Source organism: Seriola lalandi, unplaced genomic scaffold (genome assembly GCF_002814215.2).
Source record: "Seriola lalandi dorsalis isolate HSWRI2012SDOR001 ecotype SW California unplaced genomic scaffold, Sedor1 jcf7180002054258, whole genome shotgun sequence".
In the NCBI taxonomy this organism is placed as follows: domain Eukaryota; kingdom Metazoa; phylum Chordata; class Actinopteri; order Carangiformes; family Carangidae; genus Seriola; species Seriola lalandi.
Genome location: NW_019524811.1, coordinates 137,382 through 158,600, shown reverse-complemented (window position 1 = coordinate 158,600; position 21,219 = coordinate 137,382). Strand labels below are relative to the sequence as shown.

Sequence of the window (21,219 nt, the reverse complement as noted above, 5' to 3'; positions counted from 1 at the left end):
CAGTGCTGGTTGCCTCAGAGTCAAAAGCGCAGAGATCTGATGAGGCGGGACTCATCAGTGAGGTGAGAACCAGCGCAGTGGGCTACTCTGCCATCAGGCTCTCACACTGGGACACGGGGCAGGACGCCATGCCCATTTTTGGTGGTTGGAGGAAGTAGAGGTGTATAGGTGGGTGTGCGGAGGAGGGGGATTTATATATTTGATAGTAGAACAGGAAAGGCGTATATGAATAGCACTGTTTTATAATCCTAAAATAGGACATGTCAGCACTCACTGGAATTTTTTTTTTTACCTCTTCTGTCTTAAACCTACAACAGTATAAGACCATGTTACAGTTTTCACAGACTCACACACACTTCCTGCTTGTCAACTGCAGCAAATGACACACTGCATCCATCTTTACAACCATCCTTCCTTTTAATTCCCATCTGTCATGTGTATCCATTGTGTCACCAGCCCCCCCACCACACACTCCACCCCCCCACACCCTCCCCTCTCGATCCCTTAGTCTCCAACTGTCGGGTTTTTTTCTTAATGGATGCTCAATCCTATTATGATTATTTCCTGGAAAGCTCTGCAGAGACAGAGAGATGCATATGGTGAATACTACATGTGTTTGTGCAGTAGCATGCAGTATAAGGATGAGGCATGATTTATGTATCTGACGCAGGATAATGTATTTGTGATCGGGGTTGTAGCTGCCATTTAGGACCGTGAGATCATGTCCTAAGTATTTTTTCTAGGAATCTGGTGAGAGTTTAATCTGCAATTAAAACCTGCATTCGATGGGTGTTCTGTGGACATGAAACTGCAGTTAGACTTTTATGTTGAGAGACATACAGTTAAAGCTGCACAATATTTCTGTATTAACAATGGGTCAAATGACTGTGTGCAATGTGAAAGTTATCTGCTGACTCTGCGGTTTCCCTCAGGACTTCGGAGCATTTTAGTGAGTTTCAGATCATTGTTTTGGATTTTCAGCCCACTGGTTTATTATTTCTGTTGGTAGATTTTAGAAAGCTCTGGTAAAACCCACTGTGCACTGGCCAAAGTTAGCAACTGGCTGGGGAACATGTAGCAGAGTATTTAGGAGCTTAAGAGCCTGATATTTTTCTGAGGATCTGATGGAGACCAAAAGAAGAGCACATTCACACTCACATTCACCAGTTACTTCTAAACAAGTCTAATGTTGCTGTACTGGATGTGTAAATAAGTAAACAGTAAATAACTGTTTTGGTAATTAAAATATATCAGCATTGTGATGACAGCTTGTTTCTGTTGCCAAGTTGCAGAAGAAGAAATCAGTTCATGTTTCAGTCTACAATTCAAAAATTACACAGTCTCTATTCAGGCTGTGTAGTGAACGCATCACATTAGCAGAACAGCATCAGCAGCTTCACTCCTTTGTGTGTGTTTACAAAGGAGGCGTTCAGGTGCAGCACTGAGTGTGGGTCACCTGTGTTTTGGCAGCCGTAAGAAGCCACTGTGTACATCTGCTTCCAACTACATTACAGTGTGTTACAGACCTTGGATCAGATGCTTATTTACTGTTATAAATGCTAAATAAGAGGGCTTAAAGGCCCTATGTGTAATTTTGCCATTGCTGCATAGCTAATGTTAGCATTAACAACCGTTTACTTTCCACTCTAGAGGAAACAATGTGAGTTCAGCATCAAACTTAATTCCTGTACTCACCAACAGCTGTCTCCAGAGGTGGAAAAACAAACACCCATGTTAACTCTTGTTTCTATCACTTCTTTTCTCTGTAGTGAAGTTAGCATGCTAACCAGCTAGCTCTGGCCTTTCTCATCACTTTCTGATACCGAGTCACTGTAGCGTCCAGGCTGCCCCGAAGAAGAAGCGCTGCTCAGAGGAACGTATTATAACCTCGTCTTGTAACAACAACAATGGCCGAAGCTCTTGTCAAGCAACAAACACCACAAGAAACCACATTCAGTGACAGAGAGAACTTACAAATCGTCCCTTTAAAGTAAAACATTACAGTAACAGTTTTTATATATATTCACCACGACTGAAGACGCTTCACTTTATCCAAACATTTCAATATAATTCCCTCCAAAGAACATATTAAACTTCAGACTTCAGTTAATGTGAGCTTCCTCTGTAAATATGAAACAGTTACATCATCACACTAATGTCAAACTACAATTTTAACATTTAAAAAAAAAAAGGGTTTGCTTCACCTTTTTATATTAATGCGCGCACTTTTCATGTAATGAAGCACAGAGTACTGGATTTTATTTCTGTTCCTCTCGAGCTCCTCTGTACTAATGCATGTGCCGCGAGCATTTAATTCTTTGGGGGACCGACAAAACTGAAGTGCAGCCTCTGAGTGATTTTAAAATGTTTGTTCCTTACTCTGCTCCGACATTTACTTTTGAATTGTCATCTGAAATATTAAAGAGTGCCAGTGACTCAGCAGCAACACAGTCATTCCCGTATAACCCTGATCGTCTTTTGTAGCGAGGCACGAAATGGCAGCAGTTTTCAAATGCCGCACACGCAGGTCCACACTCATGCTTTTATACATGTGAACCAACACAAGCTGCATCTCTACCATATGTCTCTTACACAACATTTTGATTGACAAGATGAAATTTGTTTTCAACAGTTAAAATGCACAAAGGAGCTCATTAAAGGAATAAGCATAGGATCAGAAAAACGTATCTAGCCTGTCTTTGTACTTACATGTCTTATTTCTAAAAGGTCCCATCCAGTGTAAAGGTCTGTGTCCATGTGTAGTGTGATTATATATCAGCTCTAGCTTCTATATTAATACTGTGAAAGTATCAAAGCCTCAGTCCACAGAGAAATGCACACAGCCTGTATTCAGAAACTGAGCCTTAAAACCAGCCGTCAGGACTTCTGGAACTTTGTGATGTCACAACAAAGCAGTCACCAAGCCCCGCCCACCTGGACCCACCATCCAAACCTTGCAGGATTTGGTTTCTCTGAGTGTTTTTACCTGAAATCTGCTATATTTTTATTGGATCAGTCAGAAAACAGTCAGCCAACCAGAAGAGAGGCTCAGAGCCTCCTCTCTTCTGATTGGCTCACCGACCTGTTGTTACTAGAGCTCCAGAGAGAAGCCTGAGAGAGGAGATGTAAAACTACACTGAGATGGTTTTTGGTTCTTAAAACCACAAATATATCTTCTTATGGATCAACACTCAGAATAAAACACAGGAGAAGAGGAAAATATGGAGCTTTAAAATTACTCTGAACATGAAAAGTCATGACTCAGCCTCGTGTTGCATCAGGCTTCTTCTCCAGAGCAAAACAAAAAACGCAACAGTTTCCTGTTTGTAGCTTTAAACAAAGCCGGGGGGGGGGGTGATTGACGTCTGACGAAGTTGGGAAATTATTAGCATTGTTTACACTGTGACAGACAGACAGACAGACAGACAGACAGACCTGCAGCTCCAGTCACAACAGGCAGCACCGCCAGTCGTAGCGTGTCTGGGCTGGATGGAGGACTGAGGCCCCGGGGGAAGGGCTTGACCAGTTCCCTGGGTGCCTCTCACAAACTCATCTTTCGTTTCTCCTGCTGCACTGAAGTAACCTCTGCTACTGCCTTCATATCTATCCAGATTCTCTGTACTTGTATTCTTTTTGTTTGGTTTTTTGGTTTTTTTTTTTATCGTCTGGCATAAGGAGAACTTTGAGAGAAGTCTCTGTCAGTCAGTGTTTGACATTTTAAAAAGTGTGTGACTCAGTACTGAGCGAAGGCAGGAAGCTAGTCAGGGGAAGCCCTTTGCTTTCTGTGTGCATGAGAAAAGACTGGAATATGTTTAGGTGTTCAGCTGGCACCAGCCTGCCTGTCTGAATGAGTTAATCGACTCTCAGAGCTCCACACTAACCTGCATGATTAGCCATGGAGAATGGGTTAGAGAGCAGCCTCAGGTTTGACTCAATTCATGGTCTATTTTTGGGTCTAGCACCAGACCACATTGTCCAATAAACAGAAGAAAATACTGATAAAACCAACTAAAGTAATAAAAACCAAAAACCAACCATCAAAATAAAAGTCTGTCAGCCCGATCAGCTCATCCTGCTTGGTTCCTGTCCCTCCGTGACTGCGGTTAATTAGTATAGACGGGTTTGCCATCAACACAGTTTGTATGAGTTGGTACGAGATTCTGCTGCAGCGCTTCACAAATTAACACGCCGGCTGTGGAGACGAAACATTTCCCAGAATTCTCTCTAATAATTAATTTCTCAAAGCATTTTGTAAAAACCTGTGAAGTTTGCAAAGGGGCCACGCAAACACATAATTTCTCAATCATATCAAGTTACTTATGAGCTGAAGTGTATTGGAAAAAAAACGAAATGTCAGATGACATCATCGCTGACCTTTAAGATCATGTCTGTAAATATTGACTGTAATGCATAACGCTTTCCAAACAGAGCGAGAACACCGAGGGAAATTGATAGAGTAGAAGATAATGAGGAGGCACAGTCTGTTCAAAGGTTTGACAGTCTCAGAATTACTGTGAACAACTCCTCTCCTCTGCGGCTATAGGAAGGTGGGAGTGTGTTTACTTGTGTGTGGTGAAAACCACATAAATACTGTGTCTTTAAATGACTGTGACAGTTGTACATGTCACAGTTTACCTCTATAATCTTAAAGACGTGTATCTGATGGAGGAAAGAGGCTTGTTGCTGGGGAGAGTTTTGCTTTACCGCCCTGAACCTTTATGGTTTCATGCTGAGTTTCAGCTCATTGTCTGTCCAGACCACAACTGCACTGTTCTGGTTCACTCTCACTGCTCTCATAGTGTTTCCAGCTGCAGAAGGCGACACCGTCCGTGACCTGCTCGGTAGCAAACACGCAGACACAGTCAGAGAGCAGCTGGTCAACACAGTGCAGCATTTAGCAGCTAAAGAGCCAGATATTTCCCTCAGGAGCTGGTGGAGACCAAACACAGAGCTACAAGAAAGAGAGGGAACACTGGACTGAGAGTCATCGGCTGAATGATAATGTGGAAAAACATCTGTTAAAGTTCACCATACGTTGACATGTCAGTGATGCGCTGTTTCCTAAGGAGCCAAAAAACACCAGTTATTGCAGGTTTAAGTATATTACCTAAGAGATTACTAGTGCACATGAGGTAGTTATCTTTAGTCAGCGTGTTACCTGCAATAGATTCGGATCAGTGCGCTCCCAGTTTAGAGAAGCATCGGCACAGAGGCTGAGTGATGAGCTGCTGTGGACGGGGTCAGCAACAAAAAACAACGTTGTTTTAGCCTCTTAACAAATGCACACAGAAAAGAAAACAATATAATTTTTCGGTTGAAACGTTAAATAACCCCGAGCTATCACTTTAAGGGACTTGTGTGGGTGAGAAGTCGGCCATCATAGAAGAAGGCCGAGACACAATGAGTCGTACAACTTTCGTTCGTAGTTCCGTGCTCAGCTGTTCACACAACAGAAGTTGGTGCGTTTACACAAAAAGCAGAAATGAAAGTGTCTATTGATGCTTCAGTCTGTCTCCCTCACCCTCCACCAGAAGTTCAAAAGTCAGATGCAGTAAGTTTCCCTTCTCCGGAGGTCAGCAAGTGTTTAATCATCATCTCACAGTCTGTGACAAATTATTTTAATATCATGGCGCAACCTTTTTTTTTTCCCATATTTGACACGTTCTTGTTCCTCATATTTGAGTTTGGTGAAGCAGAGGGTCTGTAACGGTGTTTCTCCCTCCTGTACCTTTCTCCACCCAGACTTCAGTGACCAGCTGTTGGAGGTGGTCGGCCTGGAAGGGGCGATAGAGATGGGGCAGATCTACACCGGACTGAAGAGCGCGGGACGCAGACTGGCTCAGTGTGCCAACGTCACCATCAGGTCGGAGCCTTCCTCCATCTCTTCCCACGTTTAAATCCCTCCTTCTTCTCCTCCCTCCCGTCACCTTCTGATCTCTGCTCTCCACCCTTCCCTTCATCTGTCTGGGTTCATGTCATCACCCTCCCCTCCTTCCCATCCTCCCTCCGGTCAACCGACTGGAAACTCCATCCATCCTTATACACGCGTGATCAAAAATGTATTCCTTCTAAGTGTTTTTGTGCATTTGAATGCTGAAATCCCTGCAGCATCCAGACAATAACACACATGTTCCTGTTGAATTATAGATTGCGACATGATTTACTAAGTGCAGCGCAGAGGACTGGCTCACAGCCGCAGGATGAGAAATGATCTGTTTATGTGTTTCTCACGGATTCTGAGTCGAGCGGCGAAATATTCACTAAACACGTTTCTTATATCTCCTCCTCTTTTATTACCAAAGAGCAACAACATTCAAGTGCAAAGCTTCTCATTTTTAGACAATCTCATGACAAATATCAGCTGTATATGTTTCTTTAGTTGTTTATTTTGGAATTTGATAGTAGAAAGGCAAAGCAGCTTTTGGAAATTTTGTGCTTTACACAGGAAAAGAAAGTATTAAAACAACATTAAAAAACACAATGAGCAGTAAAAACTCGAACAAAATCAATTAAGACAATGAAATTAGATATAAAAATAGATTGAATGAAATAAAATAGTTAAAATGCAAATAGATGAAGATAATAGTATGATTAGAAATACAATTATAGAGCAGTTACGTTGCAGTAATGAGTTGTAAACAGAGGAACTCAAAAGTGCAGTAGAGAAACGAATCGATCACAGGCAGAAAAAAACAGCAGAGATTTTAATGTTGATTTGAAAGTGACGAGATTCGGAGGAAGTTCAGAAAGAGACGGAGGAAAGACGTTCAACCGAAGGTGCGTGGACACAATCGGTCCCAACCAGTGGGCTGCAGGGCAACGCTTAAACACTAATGTCAGACAAGACTGAAATAAAAAGTCGTCTGCTCTCTGCTGATATTGTCTCTTCTGAATTCAACCACAGGAGAAACAATATATATATTATCCACTGCTGTTAATAAATGCAGCTTCATTCATTTAAAAAGTATTGTGCTGTTGCAGTTTAGTTGTATAGAAACATATTTTCTTGGAGACTCAGATTCAGTAAATTCACCGTGGCCACGTCCAAGTATCGACACTTTGTCTATTCAAAGAAAGTGGTTTTAGTTCAGATGCGTCTGTTGCTCTTGCGAGACTCGGCCCATTTAACATCCACAGTGCGCCAGTTACTGAAGAAGTGACATTTACAAGTTGCTCTCTCACTTGTTCGGCAAACTGCCCCCCTAATATTTTCCTAGACCAGAATTAAAAGAGCATTCATCACACTCATTCTCCCATACTGTGTTTCTGTAGCCGCAGAGGCGTGCATGAAAGCCTTAAACCAACTTTGACTGAGTGTGTGTGTGTGTGTGTGTGTGTGTGTGTGTGTGTGTGTGTGTGTGTATACAGTGGGTCTGTGAGTTTAAAGAGTGGGGGCCTGTCTGGGAATGGGTCTCATGGGAACAAAGAGTGCAGTGTTTGACCCTGTCCTGGGACAGTGTGAACAGGCCTCTCGTGCCTCTGAGGTGTGTGTGATCTGACCTTCACAACCTCCAACCCCACCCTTCCCTCTCTCCCCCTCCCTCCCTCTATCTCTCTATCTCTCTCCCTCTCTCTATCTTTGCGCCCACCCCACCCCCACCTCTTCTGCTCATCCCTCTGCTCTCTCTCTTCGCAGGACGTCCCGGCGGCTGCCCATGCAGATTGATGGCGAGCCCTGGATGCAGCCCCCCTGCACAGTGAGACAACACCACTACTGTAGCATTATAAATCACATTCACTGCTATATACATTCAGCTCAGTGTGTCAAGACCGTTTCTGTTGTTTAACCAGGTTTCAGTTCAGTTTTAAAACCGGCACAACATACAGTATCCCAGTCACAGCTGCTGCCTGGGTCTGTTCCCAGAGCTCCTCCACTGCGCCACCACAGTGCTCATGTTGAACTCATCCTTTTCTGGCTGGAGGGGTTTTTGCGTGTCCCTGCCAACCCAGTGTCGTTCAGGGCAGTAGCTCCTGCTGGGTCGCCCCCAAAGCAGATCTTAGATCAGGGGCCAAGCATGGAGCGATTTAAAGACCACTAAGGATAGGGGTGACCTTGTCCACATCGGGGTGGGGGAGGGGGGACAGATCTGGAGGAAAGCCCCTGATGGCTGAGACTGTACCTGTCAAAACCAGTCTACCACCTGCGAGGTCACGGTGAGGGGTCTGGTGAATTGCACAGGCCTTGGCTACAAAAAGCTTCTGGGACCTGTACTATCACTGGTATTAGAGGAGACCTGATTCCATTTAGGATGTTGTCCGATCACCTGTAAACGCCACACCAGGTGCCACTGTGTTTTGGGAAGGGTTGCCCCGATTGATTGGCTCCTAGTCAGCAATCACCTTAAAACCGATCAGCTGTGGTTAATACTCTGTGTGTAGTGAAGTCCCGCCTCCCACCTTGTCAAGTCAAAACAAGATGTCGGCCGTTTGTGAGACTGACGTAACGTATGCCGTCTGCAGTGAGCGACAGAAGTGATCAGTATCGGCCGATCACACACACAGATGATCGGTTTTAGGGTCTTCTTCCCCTGGACCCAAATGGACAAGCTCCTGATGAAGTCGGCCGAGTGTTGCTCAGCTTCGGTCCTGTCTTGCCTCATTTCCCTGGCTCTTCTGTTCATCGCCCTCCTCCGCACGCACCCAGCCTCAACCTCCCACCACCTCCTACATCATCCCATCAAATATATCACAGCCCGGCTAAACTCTTCATATGAAAGGAAGAAATAAAATATTTATCTGTTCAACCATTTCTCATTTTGTTATAGTCAAAGCTTCACGGGGGCGGCAGATAGAGAGCTGTTTGTTGCGTTGTGTGGGTTATATGAGAGGTCGCAGTGACTGATTTTATAAGTCTGATGTGAAAAGGCAGGAAGTCATGACTGTCAACCTGGTGAATTTAACAATAAAGACACTGAGAACAGATTGTTGTGTAACACCTAACACCTTCATCACACTCTTCTCTGTGTGATTCTTCCAGGTCAGGATCACACACAAGAACCAGGTCCCCATTTTACTGGGCCCGCCGCAGAAGACGCCGTTCTTCTTCTTCAAGAAACGCAACCGGAGCCGCGACTAGGACCCATGCATGTCACCTACGAACCCAGAAACACACACAACCACACACACACACACACACACACACACGCCTCCCACTGTACAGGCAGCTCCATCAGACGATCGGTCCACAGGTTGGAGTTTGAAAGTGGGAAGTTTCATTTACAGTCATCACATCTGGACAAGTGGAACAGTCCTGGAGTCCGGACGCCTACAAGACACTTCGCTCCCAGAAGGAACCTGCAGTGACGGCACCCAAACTGAAAAAGACTCTCAGTATACAGCACCGACCTACTCCTGTGTAACCTTCATCTTCTTAGTCTCGTCTCCAGACCTCCAGGATTTAGTCTCAGCCGCTTGCGAGATTCAAGTCTCTCAGTTCAAGCCGCCCCCTGCCCGGAAAAAATAATAATAATAATAATTTAGCCATATACCAGTACTGCACTGCCTGCTACACACACACACACACACACACACACACACACACACACTGTGGCTGCCGGGATTCCCAGCGATAGTGATGGGAAAGAGGCAGGTTGTATGATGACACACTACAATGAGGAAGAGGAGAAGGTTAAATGAGAGAGGCATGACGGTAATCTTGGCTGTTTACAAGGCCGCTGAGTAAATAGAGTAAGAGCCACCTCTCTGTTAGAACACCTGTATGAATAATGAAACAGCGGTTGCTTGTAAGAGTGCTCGCTCCGGGGCCTCCCCACAGCCTGACAGCCGAGGAGAAGGAGAAACCTCATCCATTATTGACTTATTTTGTTTGTGGGTGGATGGCAGTGGGGCGTAACAGTGGCCTGGAACGGATGGAGACGTACAGGGATGGTTTTAGCCCCTTTAGCATCACTGGCCTACAAACAAAAAAAAAACATCCTTTAAACCATATTTACAATCTGTGGATGATCTGGCTGTAGACACCAGGCAGAGGAAGTGCCTGTCCAGTTATCGCTTTATAAATTGACCAGGGTCGAGATTGAAAGTCGAGATTGGAGACATTTACGTTCATCATTGCTTTTCTCAAGAAAAACCCATTTGTCCTCTGCGGCTGGTGCAGTCGAACGCCGCCGTCCAGATCGAATCCACAGCGGCTCCCGTGCAGCGTCGGGCGCTTCTAGTGGGTCAAGGATTGAAATAAATCCCATCAAGGGTACAGGAGCAAGGCCCCCGGGGGTTTTTATTTACCACAGCATTGACAGGGGAGCTAAATTTATCCCTCTATTTCAGGGAGGGTCTATCTCTCCTCCAGTGAAACCCTACGCCTAATTACCGTGTCAAACATCGACTCGCAATGTCAAGTGTGCTGCCAGAGTGCAAATCCCAGAGCCTGCCCCTGCTGGAAGCTGCTGGGCGGCTTTCATACGTTCACGATTTGTTTAACTACCAAATAAAGACGAGATGGTGACGGAGGAAACGGACAGGAGAGGAGGAACTGAGTTTTCATCACAGATGGGAGCTTAGTTCAGTGTTTTATAAAGAATGTATGCATATTACTGTCCCCACAAATATGGCAAATTATATTCTACTGTATGTGCAGGCAGAGTATATGTATATTTCTGGAAAGTAGGTGTAGCTCAAATATCCTGTACACACACACACACACACACACACGTGTTTTTGATATATCATTGTTATTACTGTGGAAGTTTTAGCGTAGAGGGGTCCGGATCAGTATTCTTCACTGTGCAGAGCCGCTACTGTCGCTCTCTGAAGGCAGCGGCTTCCCACTCCGTCTCACTCACATCATATCAGATTGAAGTTCAACACTGTCCTCTCCTGAATGAATCAAAGTTGCAGAACGTGTGTTAAAATAATCTCAACTCGAGGTCTGCGAGTTAGAGCGGACACACTGCGTCGCGTGATAAAGATGTCATATTGACCTGTTGATGTGATATTAACGTCTTTTTTAACCATTTGAGCAGCTGCATGTGGAGACAGTTTTATATGAGAATAAATACGATTTAATTGATCATTAAACCAAATCCAACATTTGAGTAGCCTGCGAACTCTACTACACACACACGTGTGTGAGCCGCAGCAGTTCAGCGACGCAGCCGCCACGCGCATGCAACGCAGATTTTTGGAGCTATTTGTTCCAAACATTTGGACCTGATGGTGGGACTGGATGAAAAGTTAATATCATTGAAGTCATTGCAGTTCATCCTGAGAGGAACATGAATGTCTGGACAAAATTTTACGGCAATCCAGATTCACTGAAAACCCACAGATCCGAACCCGTGGCCTTCGTTGTCATCGTAGACCGCAAAGGCCGAACCGAAATAAGGGTTTGGTCTACGGAGGATTTCCACTTTGCGTCACCCACTGTGCCCGTCGTTACCATTGCGTCACCTCTTGTCTCCTAGTAACCTTGACAACACAACACGTAACAGTTGTACTGTTAGCTGTTGAACGGAGCTGAAACCCAATAATTACATTTAAAAGTGTAATCCTCAGGTTCTCTGTCGCCGTTGATTGCTTCCTTTACCAGCGAGCAATGCATCTTGGGATAGGTTGGATCCACCCGATGGAAAAGAAGGTGGCGTTTGAAGGAGCCTTCGAAATTGAACAGCCTCGTCACGCTGTTGTGACACAATCTGTCTTCAAACGAAAATGAGACACAGCTCTGAAGGTTGTTCGTGGACCTTGAGTTGACTTTATTTTGATCGAGACCGATCTGAGTCCGGGCCGACCGGCGACTTCAAGACGTAAAATAAAACCTGCAGAGAATGTTTAAATGAATGTGAATGTTGAAATCGTCTGCTTGTGATGTGAGGTTAGACGTCTGTGGGAAACTGCGGCACCCTGCTGAGGTCCGGTGTGAACTGGTGCAGGGCAGAGTGAGACTGGTGAGATGTTCTGATGGTACAGACTGAGGTCCACTGTAGGGTCGGGCTCCCACGCCTTTACACCCTGATTCCCTTTAAAAACTCACTGAGTTTATACTCTCGCACCCAGGCCCCGTGAAAACACACCGGACGTCCAAACAGCATCAGGTTGGTTATCGTTCACTCTCATGTCACACCAGTATAAAAACCTTTAATCAGAACTGGCTCACCCGACACTGTGGGAAAGTCCGACGGTGACAAACGCAGCATATCACCTGATCCTTTACGTGTCGGCGCCCCTGATGGAGCCTGGGCGCAGAGAGACCTCAGTGGTGAAAGAGTGCATGTTTACAGTAACTTTACATTTAATGAGAGAATGGTTTTAGACAGCTATATTACCAAGTGTATATATTTGTTTATAATATTTTATCTGAAGTTAACTTAGATCACCGCATGCCTGCTGAAACAAAAGGAGAGTGAACAAAACCGGAGAGTGTGAATCAGAATATTCAAACTTATTTCTTTGCTTAAAAAAAAAAAAAAAAAAAAATCAATTTATCTGATATATTTATTTGTTGTGGTTTTTATTTTATTTTTTATTTTTTGGTAGCATGTTTAAGAAAAAAAAAGGCAAAAAGAGATGATGTCTTGTTCCATTTAAAAGAAAAAGAAAGAATTCCCACATGAAGTTTCTACCATGACAACATCCATTTGTGATTTAGTGTCGGATCGAAGTGCAGCAACACGAACGCCCACACACGGCGCGTCTGAGTGAGTTTCCAATGTGTGTCACAACTCATGTCTATTCCTGTCCTCTGAAGTAATCAATTGCCTTAACAAATAAATGGAGCCGCTCTGTGCTCACAGGGACAAACAGAGAGGCCGAGTGTCTGCAGCAACCTGTTTAGTAACGTGACGCCCTGAAAATGACCAAAAAGGATTTGATTTAACCGCCAACAGCTGAGCAGCAGAATTTAGACTTCTTTTTTTTTTTTTTATGTCATCCTACCCCTCAGTCAGCAGCAGGGTTTGGTTTCCATCTGATGCGATTTACTGCATGAGAACTGACCTTAATGAACAAACAAGGGAGGTGATATCTGTGTCCGTCTTTATCTGCTGTTTGAGTTTCCTGAATCAGTCGTCTCTAAAGATAAGAGGGAAAAAATCCCATGAAAGAAGAGCAAAGCCAGTGACTTGTTTTCTGAATGTGGCTGCAACCCCGTCATAGATCAATAAGACTCACAAATCAATAAATGTTTTATAATTCGGTTGTTAACACTTTATAAATCATTAGTTTCTACACATTGATGCAGGCTCACTATTTGGCAAGCTCAAGTTCATGCTTACGACTCATTCATCTTACTAATGAGTTACTCCTATTTATAACTGGTAAAAGGAGCCTTATTGTAAAGTGTAAAACTTATCAATTCATTAATAAGATTTTTAATACATTTTATAATTGTTAATTAATCATTTATAAAGTGGTAACAACTGAATTAATGACATAATTATGAAGCATTTATAAATGATCTTATTGTAGCGCGGTACCAACAGCTGGGCGCTGTAGTTTCAACAAACGTTACTTAAACTGGAGTAAAATTTAAATTTGTCAGGGACTATTTTCTGCTGCGGACTAATACGCATGTGGTGCTGTATTGCGTTTATCCAGCAGCAGGACGCCGTACGTGGGATCGACTGAAAAACTGCAGTGCCCATGTTCATGGTCATGAAGGAACGTGTCATTTATATGTTTTTAATCATCATCATCATCAGTTTTACTTGTTAAATGAGATAAATTCAGTGGTGATTTGGTCTTTTCATGGGATTTATTTACAAATACAGGAATACGGTTTATCACCAGCCTTGTTTATTCTGCCGTTGCTTTGATACCAGAATTAAGTCAAATTAAGACAGAAATCCTCCCTTTGACACCCAGAGAACTTGTTCAGAGGTGTAAAGTGTTTTGTTAGCTCCACCAGCCTGGTTTACATCTCCTCTGAGATCTCTTCCTGTCTGACAACTCTCAGTAAAGCCAGAACAAGCTCGTCACATTCAGCCGAGGTCGAGTTACCAGACGCGTTTCCAGCTGCAGAGACGGAGACGGGCTTAAAACACAAAACAGGACACGGCACACGGCTGCTCCGCTCGGTGTCGCCGCCTCTTTGATTTCTCCCTGCGTGAGTCAGCAGTGAAGCCCCTCGGCCTCTGATTCAAAAAGGCTATAAACCTTCCTCATGGTGACCTTTTAGATGTTTGTGGTCGCACTGGAAACATCTCGTCAAGAGCAAATTACATACATCATCATCATCAATGAAGCAGAAATACGACACATCAACCAGATTAGCTGCGTTTTAAGACAAGTTTAATATATATTTTATGGAGGAGAATTGTTGGCAGCATCTTCACCCCACCCCCTCTTTTTTTTTGTTGTGGTGCTATTTCAGCCCCCACCGCCAATCTGAGGCAAAGGTGGCCCTACAGTCCCGACCGGTGCGATCCAGTTCTCATCCTGGGACTGATTAGCGGTATTGAGTGACATCAGAGGCACAGATGCAGCAGAGAGCCCCGGCAGCGTGTTGTTGCTCCACATGTGCATAAAACCATCAGATCATAGAGTCACAGATCAGATTCTACATATCACAACAGCAGCGTCATCGCACAGCTTCAGGGGATTAATATTATTGTTATTAATATTATTACAGAGTAGGAGAAATCTACTGTATGTAACCAAGAGGACAGTTAATCAAATTATCTGTTTTATAAACTCTACGTCTGTGATATGAGCCCTCTGCCCGCCCCGCCCCCTCCCTCAGGGTCAGTATGGTGGGGGGGACTCTCAGCCCGCAGAGGGTCAAGGGCAGACCGTCCCCCGTGTTGTCCAGGACCTGATTGGATGAGCGAGGTTGAGGAATCGATACGCCCAGCCTCCGCAGTCTGCCCTGTGTCTGTCTCTACAGTATGTCGCCCTCACTGTTTGTTAGCTGTTGGCATTTTGATGGACTAAACATTTTACCAAATAAACACCAGAGGTTGAATATGCATTTTGTCCTTTTTCTTTCTTTAATCTCACAAATATAAGGTCCCATCCAGTGTAAAGGTCTGTGTCCATGTGTAGTGTGATTATAGATCAGCTCTAGCTTCTATATTAATACTGTGAAAGTATCAAAGCCTCAGTCCACAGAGAAATGCACACAGCCTGTATTCAGAAACTGAGCCTTAAAACCAGCCGTCAGGACTTCTGGAACTTTGTGATGTCACAACAAAGCAGTCACCAGTCTCCAGCCAACCCAAAACTTGTTTTATTAATGTCTTATATCGGATCTATAAAGCATTACTAAATGATGGATTAACCATTAATAAAGTCATTAATTATATTTATTATAAACCCTTTATCAGAAAGTTGCTGTTCGTTCAGTTGAACTTGTGAACAGCTGCTGAAACCGGCTCCTGCTCTTTTGTGACCTGATCAGAACGTGTTACATCTGTTTGTTAGTGAAGCCTGATAAAGACTGAGAGCTGATTATTTTTTATCTTCACGCATCAGTTGAAGACAAATAACATCCAATGACACGTGTGACTGTAAACACGTTTCAGACTGAGAGGAAACGTGTGATGAGGATGAGTGAGCGAACGATAAGACAGTGGTTTAATGAAAACAACAGAAACAGCCAGTGTTAATATTAGATTATGCAATTCACTGTCACTCTAGTTGTGGCCTTGAAAAAGGTGAAAATGAAGCAATCATTTAGTTTTCTGACGCACTGTCAACAAAAAAATATATATGTTTTATTAATTTATTTATTATAAATTATTTTGTATTTCTTTTATGTACATTTTAAACTTACACTTACAAGTAAATTGTCACTTAAAAGTATGAAAGTCTTATTTGCTAAATGTAGTAAAAGTCTTGAGTGAATGAACTTTTCCTCTAGTGACACCATCAGCCTCGTCTGTGCTTCGTGGCTAATGCTAATTAGCAAATGTTAGCTTATCGACATGGTAAACAAGCAAGCACATGCATCTGTCATGGCTCTTGTGGTAATCAGACATGGAGTGATTATAGTGCTTTAAAGAAAGTCTGCACAGACAGGAATCTTTCAGTGTGAGATCTGAGGCTTTAATATTGTTTCAAGAATCAGTCTGTCGAAGTATTTATTCAGCCAGCCGAGCTCAAAGAGCTGCTGTGCTGCTGTTAGCACGGCTGCAGACTCTGTCCTGTTAAAACCTACATGTGTAAGTGTGTGTCGGTTTCAAATCTGAAACCTGGAAACAAAGAAAAAGACACGATGTGTAAATCACATTAGAACAAGAGGAAGGTTTTTGTAGCTCCTCGTCATCTTCAGTCTTTTTTTTTTTTTTTTACGGCCTTTTGTCCCTGATCTGTTCCCGTAGCTTCTTGCAGAGTGAGAGAGAGAGAGAGAGAGAGAAAACAGAAAATGTCAAAGAAGAAGAGGGAGGCATTGAATTAAGAATGGAAGAGAGACAAGAGAGAGATAATAAAAGAAAGCGTGGTTATACAACTCAGAGCCTCAGAAGAGTCTGCCTTTGGCGAGGCTTGTTGAGTACGGCTGCTAAGATAACAAGGCAGGAATTATCTCCCAAAGTGCTATTAATAGCAGGCGAGTCACATCTTGTCCCTCAGTGAGAGAGCATCCTGCGCCCAGAGGCTCTACTTTCCCATTTTAACTCTTTTTGAAATGTGCATTTTGACAGACATTTTGCAAGCTGGGACAGACTGCCGAGGCTCTGTGTTGTAATACTCTGAGCCACTTGTGCTTCATCACGGTGGCTGTTATTCTGGCCGTGATGAGGCTAAAGGTCGAGCCACTGATGGGATCAACTACAACAGTTTTTGTCGTGGAAACGCTGATGTTTTCATTTCTTTTTAGCACTTCTCATCCATGTTTGTTGAGGAGTTGAGGGTCGAAGTTCGTTTTTCTTCCTTTAAAAAGTCAGTCAATACAACAGTCTGCGTTCTGGAGCTTTCAGTCATATCGACAATGATCTTTGAGCTTCAGTTTGTAAAGGGGAACTCCACCGGTTTCACATCAAAGTCTGTTTGAAAATGAAAAAGAAAAAACATCTCAGGGTGTGGAGTCAGAGAGACGTGAGCTCACCAGACCTTTGTAGCCTGATGCTCATCTCAGCTCAAGATGCTCCAGGCTACATCAGCTACAAACACACACACACACACACACACACACACACACACACACACACACACACATATACATCTCAGAGTTGCATTGTGTGTAATGTATATGTGTAAATCTTTGGAGGGTTTTTTTTAAGCCAACATACAAATTGCCTCTTTCACCGCTGCCCTGAGCTCGAAAATAAACTTTTAACCTTAAAACCGGGGTCAACTGTCCTGACGTGCATGAAGGATCGTGGTTCAGAGATTCCAGGCAAAGTATTTTCACTCAAGTACTGCAAGTAAAATTTGGCGTACTTGTACTCTACTTGAGTTTTTCCATTTTAAAGGTCCCATCAAGTCTAAAGGTAGATGCCCATGTGTTGTTTGATTATAAAGTGGGTCTCATTAAATTAAAATTAGCTCCACCTGTAATATATAATATTCTGAAATGGGTCATTCTGCCTAGTTAGTACTTTTACTTTTGGTTCTTTAAGAATATATTGATACTAATACTTTTGTACTTTTACTTAATTACCTAAGTGAAATTTCAAGTTCATATATCTTACATGTAAAATAGTATTTCTACACTATGACTCCAGTTAAAGATCGACTTCTTCCACCAATGTTTTTCTCACCTGCAGGTTAATGAAGGACTCAGGATTAGCCCAGATCAGCCCCAGGCAGGTCAGCTGACCTGGCCGTTATGTCAGTGTCACACTAACCCACAGTCGTCGTCTTCGAGGGAACAGGACGTTAAATCCTACCCTGCCTTCACAGCTCCCACTTTCACACTCACAGTCATCCTGAGAGAGAGAGAGAGAGAGAGAGAGAGAGGTATGTACACAAGCAGCGTGTCACCCTTTGCATATGGCACATTTATTTCAGGAAAGAGTAAGAACAGCAACGCAATGTGCTCACTCTCCACACGCCTCCAAATGACCACCCACCACATCCGCACCAGCGAAGAGGTGCGGCGTGCAGCGGACCTGCAGAGCTGCTGCTCTGTGAGACGTGTCCTCTGCCACTTAATGCTTTCACACACATGTACGACTGAATTTGTCGGACGGTATTTTTAAACTCTCTCACCTCCACATTTTTCAGTCGTGAAAGACAAGCTGTTTGCCTTTGGCCTTTGACCTCTGTGAGGACCAACAAAGATAGCCCTGCGCCCTATGTGACAACTAGATGTGTGTTTGTCTGCTCTTACTATTACAGCCTCGTGTAATCTCTGCGTCCTGGCTGCAGGGATTTGTCGGGATTATATTTTTTATAACAGCTGCTAGAATTTGTTTTACACTCTGAGTGACGTTTGCAGTCGTATAGAGTTGATATGACGGATTCCTAATTTGGTGACCGAGGTGATAACGACCAGGGTTATTTATTTATGACCTCTAACCTGTGGGCTTCAACAGCCGCTCCCGCATATACATATCTGTATTTAAACACAAACTTGAATGGTAACATCTTATTTTCCCTCAGATACTTTGTCACTGTCAGAACTCGGGAAAGTTTTATGTTTGTAAATTTAAAACAGTGATAGTGAAAGAAGCAGATCAGACAAAGCTGGTTTAGAATTAGATTTTTTAAAGTTTGGACACTTATACGTGTTTGAAAAGATGAACGAAACACTGACTATAAGGTTTTGTTCTTATTAAAATCACAACAGTTGATGTTTGTAGTTTGAATGGACTTCAGTGGTGGAGGAAATATTCAGATCCTCTACTTAAGTAAAAGTACTAAAACCACACTGTGAAAATACAATTAATACAATAAAAAATCCTGCATGGAAAATGTAACTTAAATAAAATCAGGACAATTCTCACATAGGTAATTTTTTTAAAACTTCGTACGGAACTACAACTCATGATTTCATCATTATCGATTAATTTGCTGATTATTTTCTTGATTAATCAACTTTGATTTGTGAAAATTCTGAAAATGGTCAGAAACCAAACCAGAGCAGCAAATCTTCCCATCTGAGAAGCTGGAACCATGAAATGTTTGGTTTTCAAAAACAAGGTACAATGCAGGAGCAAACTGTATGAAGTGGTGATCAAGTTCAAGATGGGATAAAAAAAAAAAAACAATCAAAATAGGATTAAAAACCTGTGCTGCTGATGAAAGGTCAGCTGGTCACTAGAGTTAATTACCATCCTCCAGTGAGAAAATGTCTTCATGCTAATGTGACCTGTATTTGCTCAGATATGTGCTCTGGACCAAAGTGATGGACAGAATGATTAACCTCATCATCTCCACTTACAACGCAAAAAGCTCTTCAATCAAACTAATCAGATTGTGTGGAGTTAAATAACATTGCTAATGCATTTTGTGTGTGTTTTGATAGATAGATTGATATATATGATTCTGTAGATCATATGTGACTATTAGAAAAATCTATTTGCAGACTATTAGAAAAAAGAAACAAAGCCGGTGGCAGGTTTTCAGATATATGCAGATGATACAGGCATTTATGTCTTCAATAGAAGACTGTAAATGCCATGACACAGCATCTATGACATAGAGTTTAATACATCCCATGGTGTTTTACAGCAATCGAGCCTCTTATGATGGATGATACATAATCGAACAATTGATAATTTGGACAGGCATTCTGCATATGACCATAAAGACTCTTGAACTCATTTGAACTCTTGAACTTGAAAGTAACTAAAGCTTTAGAATAAATGCAGTGGAGTAAAAACTAGCCTACGTATGTAAATGTATAAAACAGCATAAAATAGAATTAGCCCACACAAAAATGTCCTTATATCAAGAGTGATATTTCCATATATGTCAACTATAAGGGGATATATTATTATCACACATATACATCCTCTGGATATATAAAGATATACGTTTTTTTAGTACAATTTCTACATTTATTAAGAATATCTATATGATGAATTTTATTTGATATAACATATTTGTTAAGGATATATATTCAATTTATAAACGAGCGCTTATTGAAACAACATACTATATAACTTTTAATATAAATGTAAAAAGTTATAAATGTCTTTATTAATTTGATCAATTTTATACATTCACACATTTACACATCTTTTGTATTTACTGTATATACATTATATCAACATATATTGACAGGCTTTGCAATGTATACATATATTACATATGTCTACAATGTACAATACAAGCATATATATATGTGTGTATATATATATATGTGTGTGTGTGTGTGTGTGTGTGTGTATATATATATATATATATGTATGGAAATGTTTTATATGTGCGTATATTACATTTGCATATGGGAGTCAAGTAAAGTAGAAGTACCTAAGACTGTACTTAATTACAGTGCTGGAGTAAATGTACTTAGTTACTTTGTTACCAACAGAAGAGTTAATTGAGTAAAGTTGATCCAATTTGTTTTAACAGCGTGATCATGTGTCATTAGAGTCAAGGGAAAGCCGTCGTGAGTCTGTAGGTTTGAGTACATTTCCACTGCAGCTGGCCCTTTAAAAAACACATCTTGGCATTGAGGGTTGAAAAAAGTGTGAATGAAATCCAGCCATTCATAAATATAGGCCCCTGCCGCGCTGTGATTGGCCAAACCGCGGCTCGTGCATAATTCATGAGCTGCGGAGACGCCACTGGCTCCTCGCTTTAACGGACGTGCCGGCTCAGCCAATCAGCGCGCGGCTCCGCGTGCCGCTGGAGCCCAGGGGAAAAACCGACCGGGCCATTAACGAAAAGCTCAGTCAAGTTTTGTGAGTCGAAGGAGACGCATCAGTGTGTCCGCGCGCAGAACCAATACACGACTATCGACACGTTGGGTTTTTTTTTATTTTTTATTTTTTTATTTGTGGATATTTCTACTGCTTTTTCCCGCTACAGAGGACGTTTTCCACACACGGACAAGGTAAGCTGCAGGACTTCTTTCGACGGGAACTTGCTTTGCTTTTTCTTTTTTGCGGAGCTTCGCTGTGGCTGGTTGTTTTTCTAACGTTGTTTTTAGACTGCAAACGAACGCAACGCCATCTTATTTAAAGATATTTACTTTGGCAACCATTTTATATCGACTCCTATGTGAGTGAAATGTCGTATTTAAAGCCCCGCGTGTGTTGTATTTGGCTCTTTATTTATCTGCGTGCGTGTTGGCTGTGGCTTATCAGCGCGGTCAGGCGACTGTTTGTGATTTTTTTTTTTTTTTTATGAATGGACGGGCCATTTTTTTTT

At 42.5% G+C, this 21,219-nt stretch overlaps 1 protein-coding gene across 1 annotated transcript in view; it reads left to right on the top strand.

The window, feature by feature from the left end:
- Positions 1–14,924, top strand: part of dgkg (diacylglycerol kinase, gamma) — a 103,593-nt gene extending 88,669 nt beyond the window's left edge. Inside the window, exons 23-25 of the mRNA XM_087173612.1 lie at positions 5,743–5,863; positions 7,637–7,697; positions 8,978–14,924. Of these exons, the coding sequence (XP_087029738.1) occupies positions 5,743–5,863; positions 7,637–7,697; positions 8,978–9,076 (281 nt within the window). The 3' untranslated portion in view covers positions 9,077–14,924. The remainder of the gene's footprint in view (positions 1–5,742; positions 5,864–7,636; positions 7,698–8,977) is intronic.
- Positions 14,925–21,219: the final 6,295 nt, after the last annotated feature.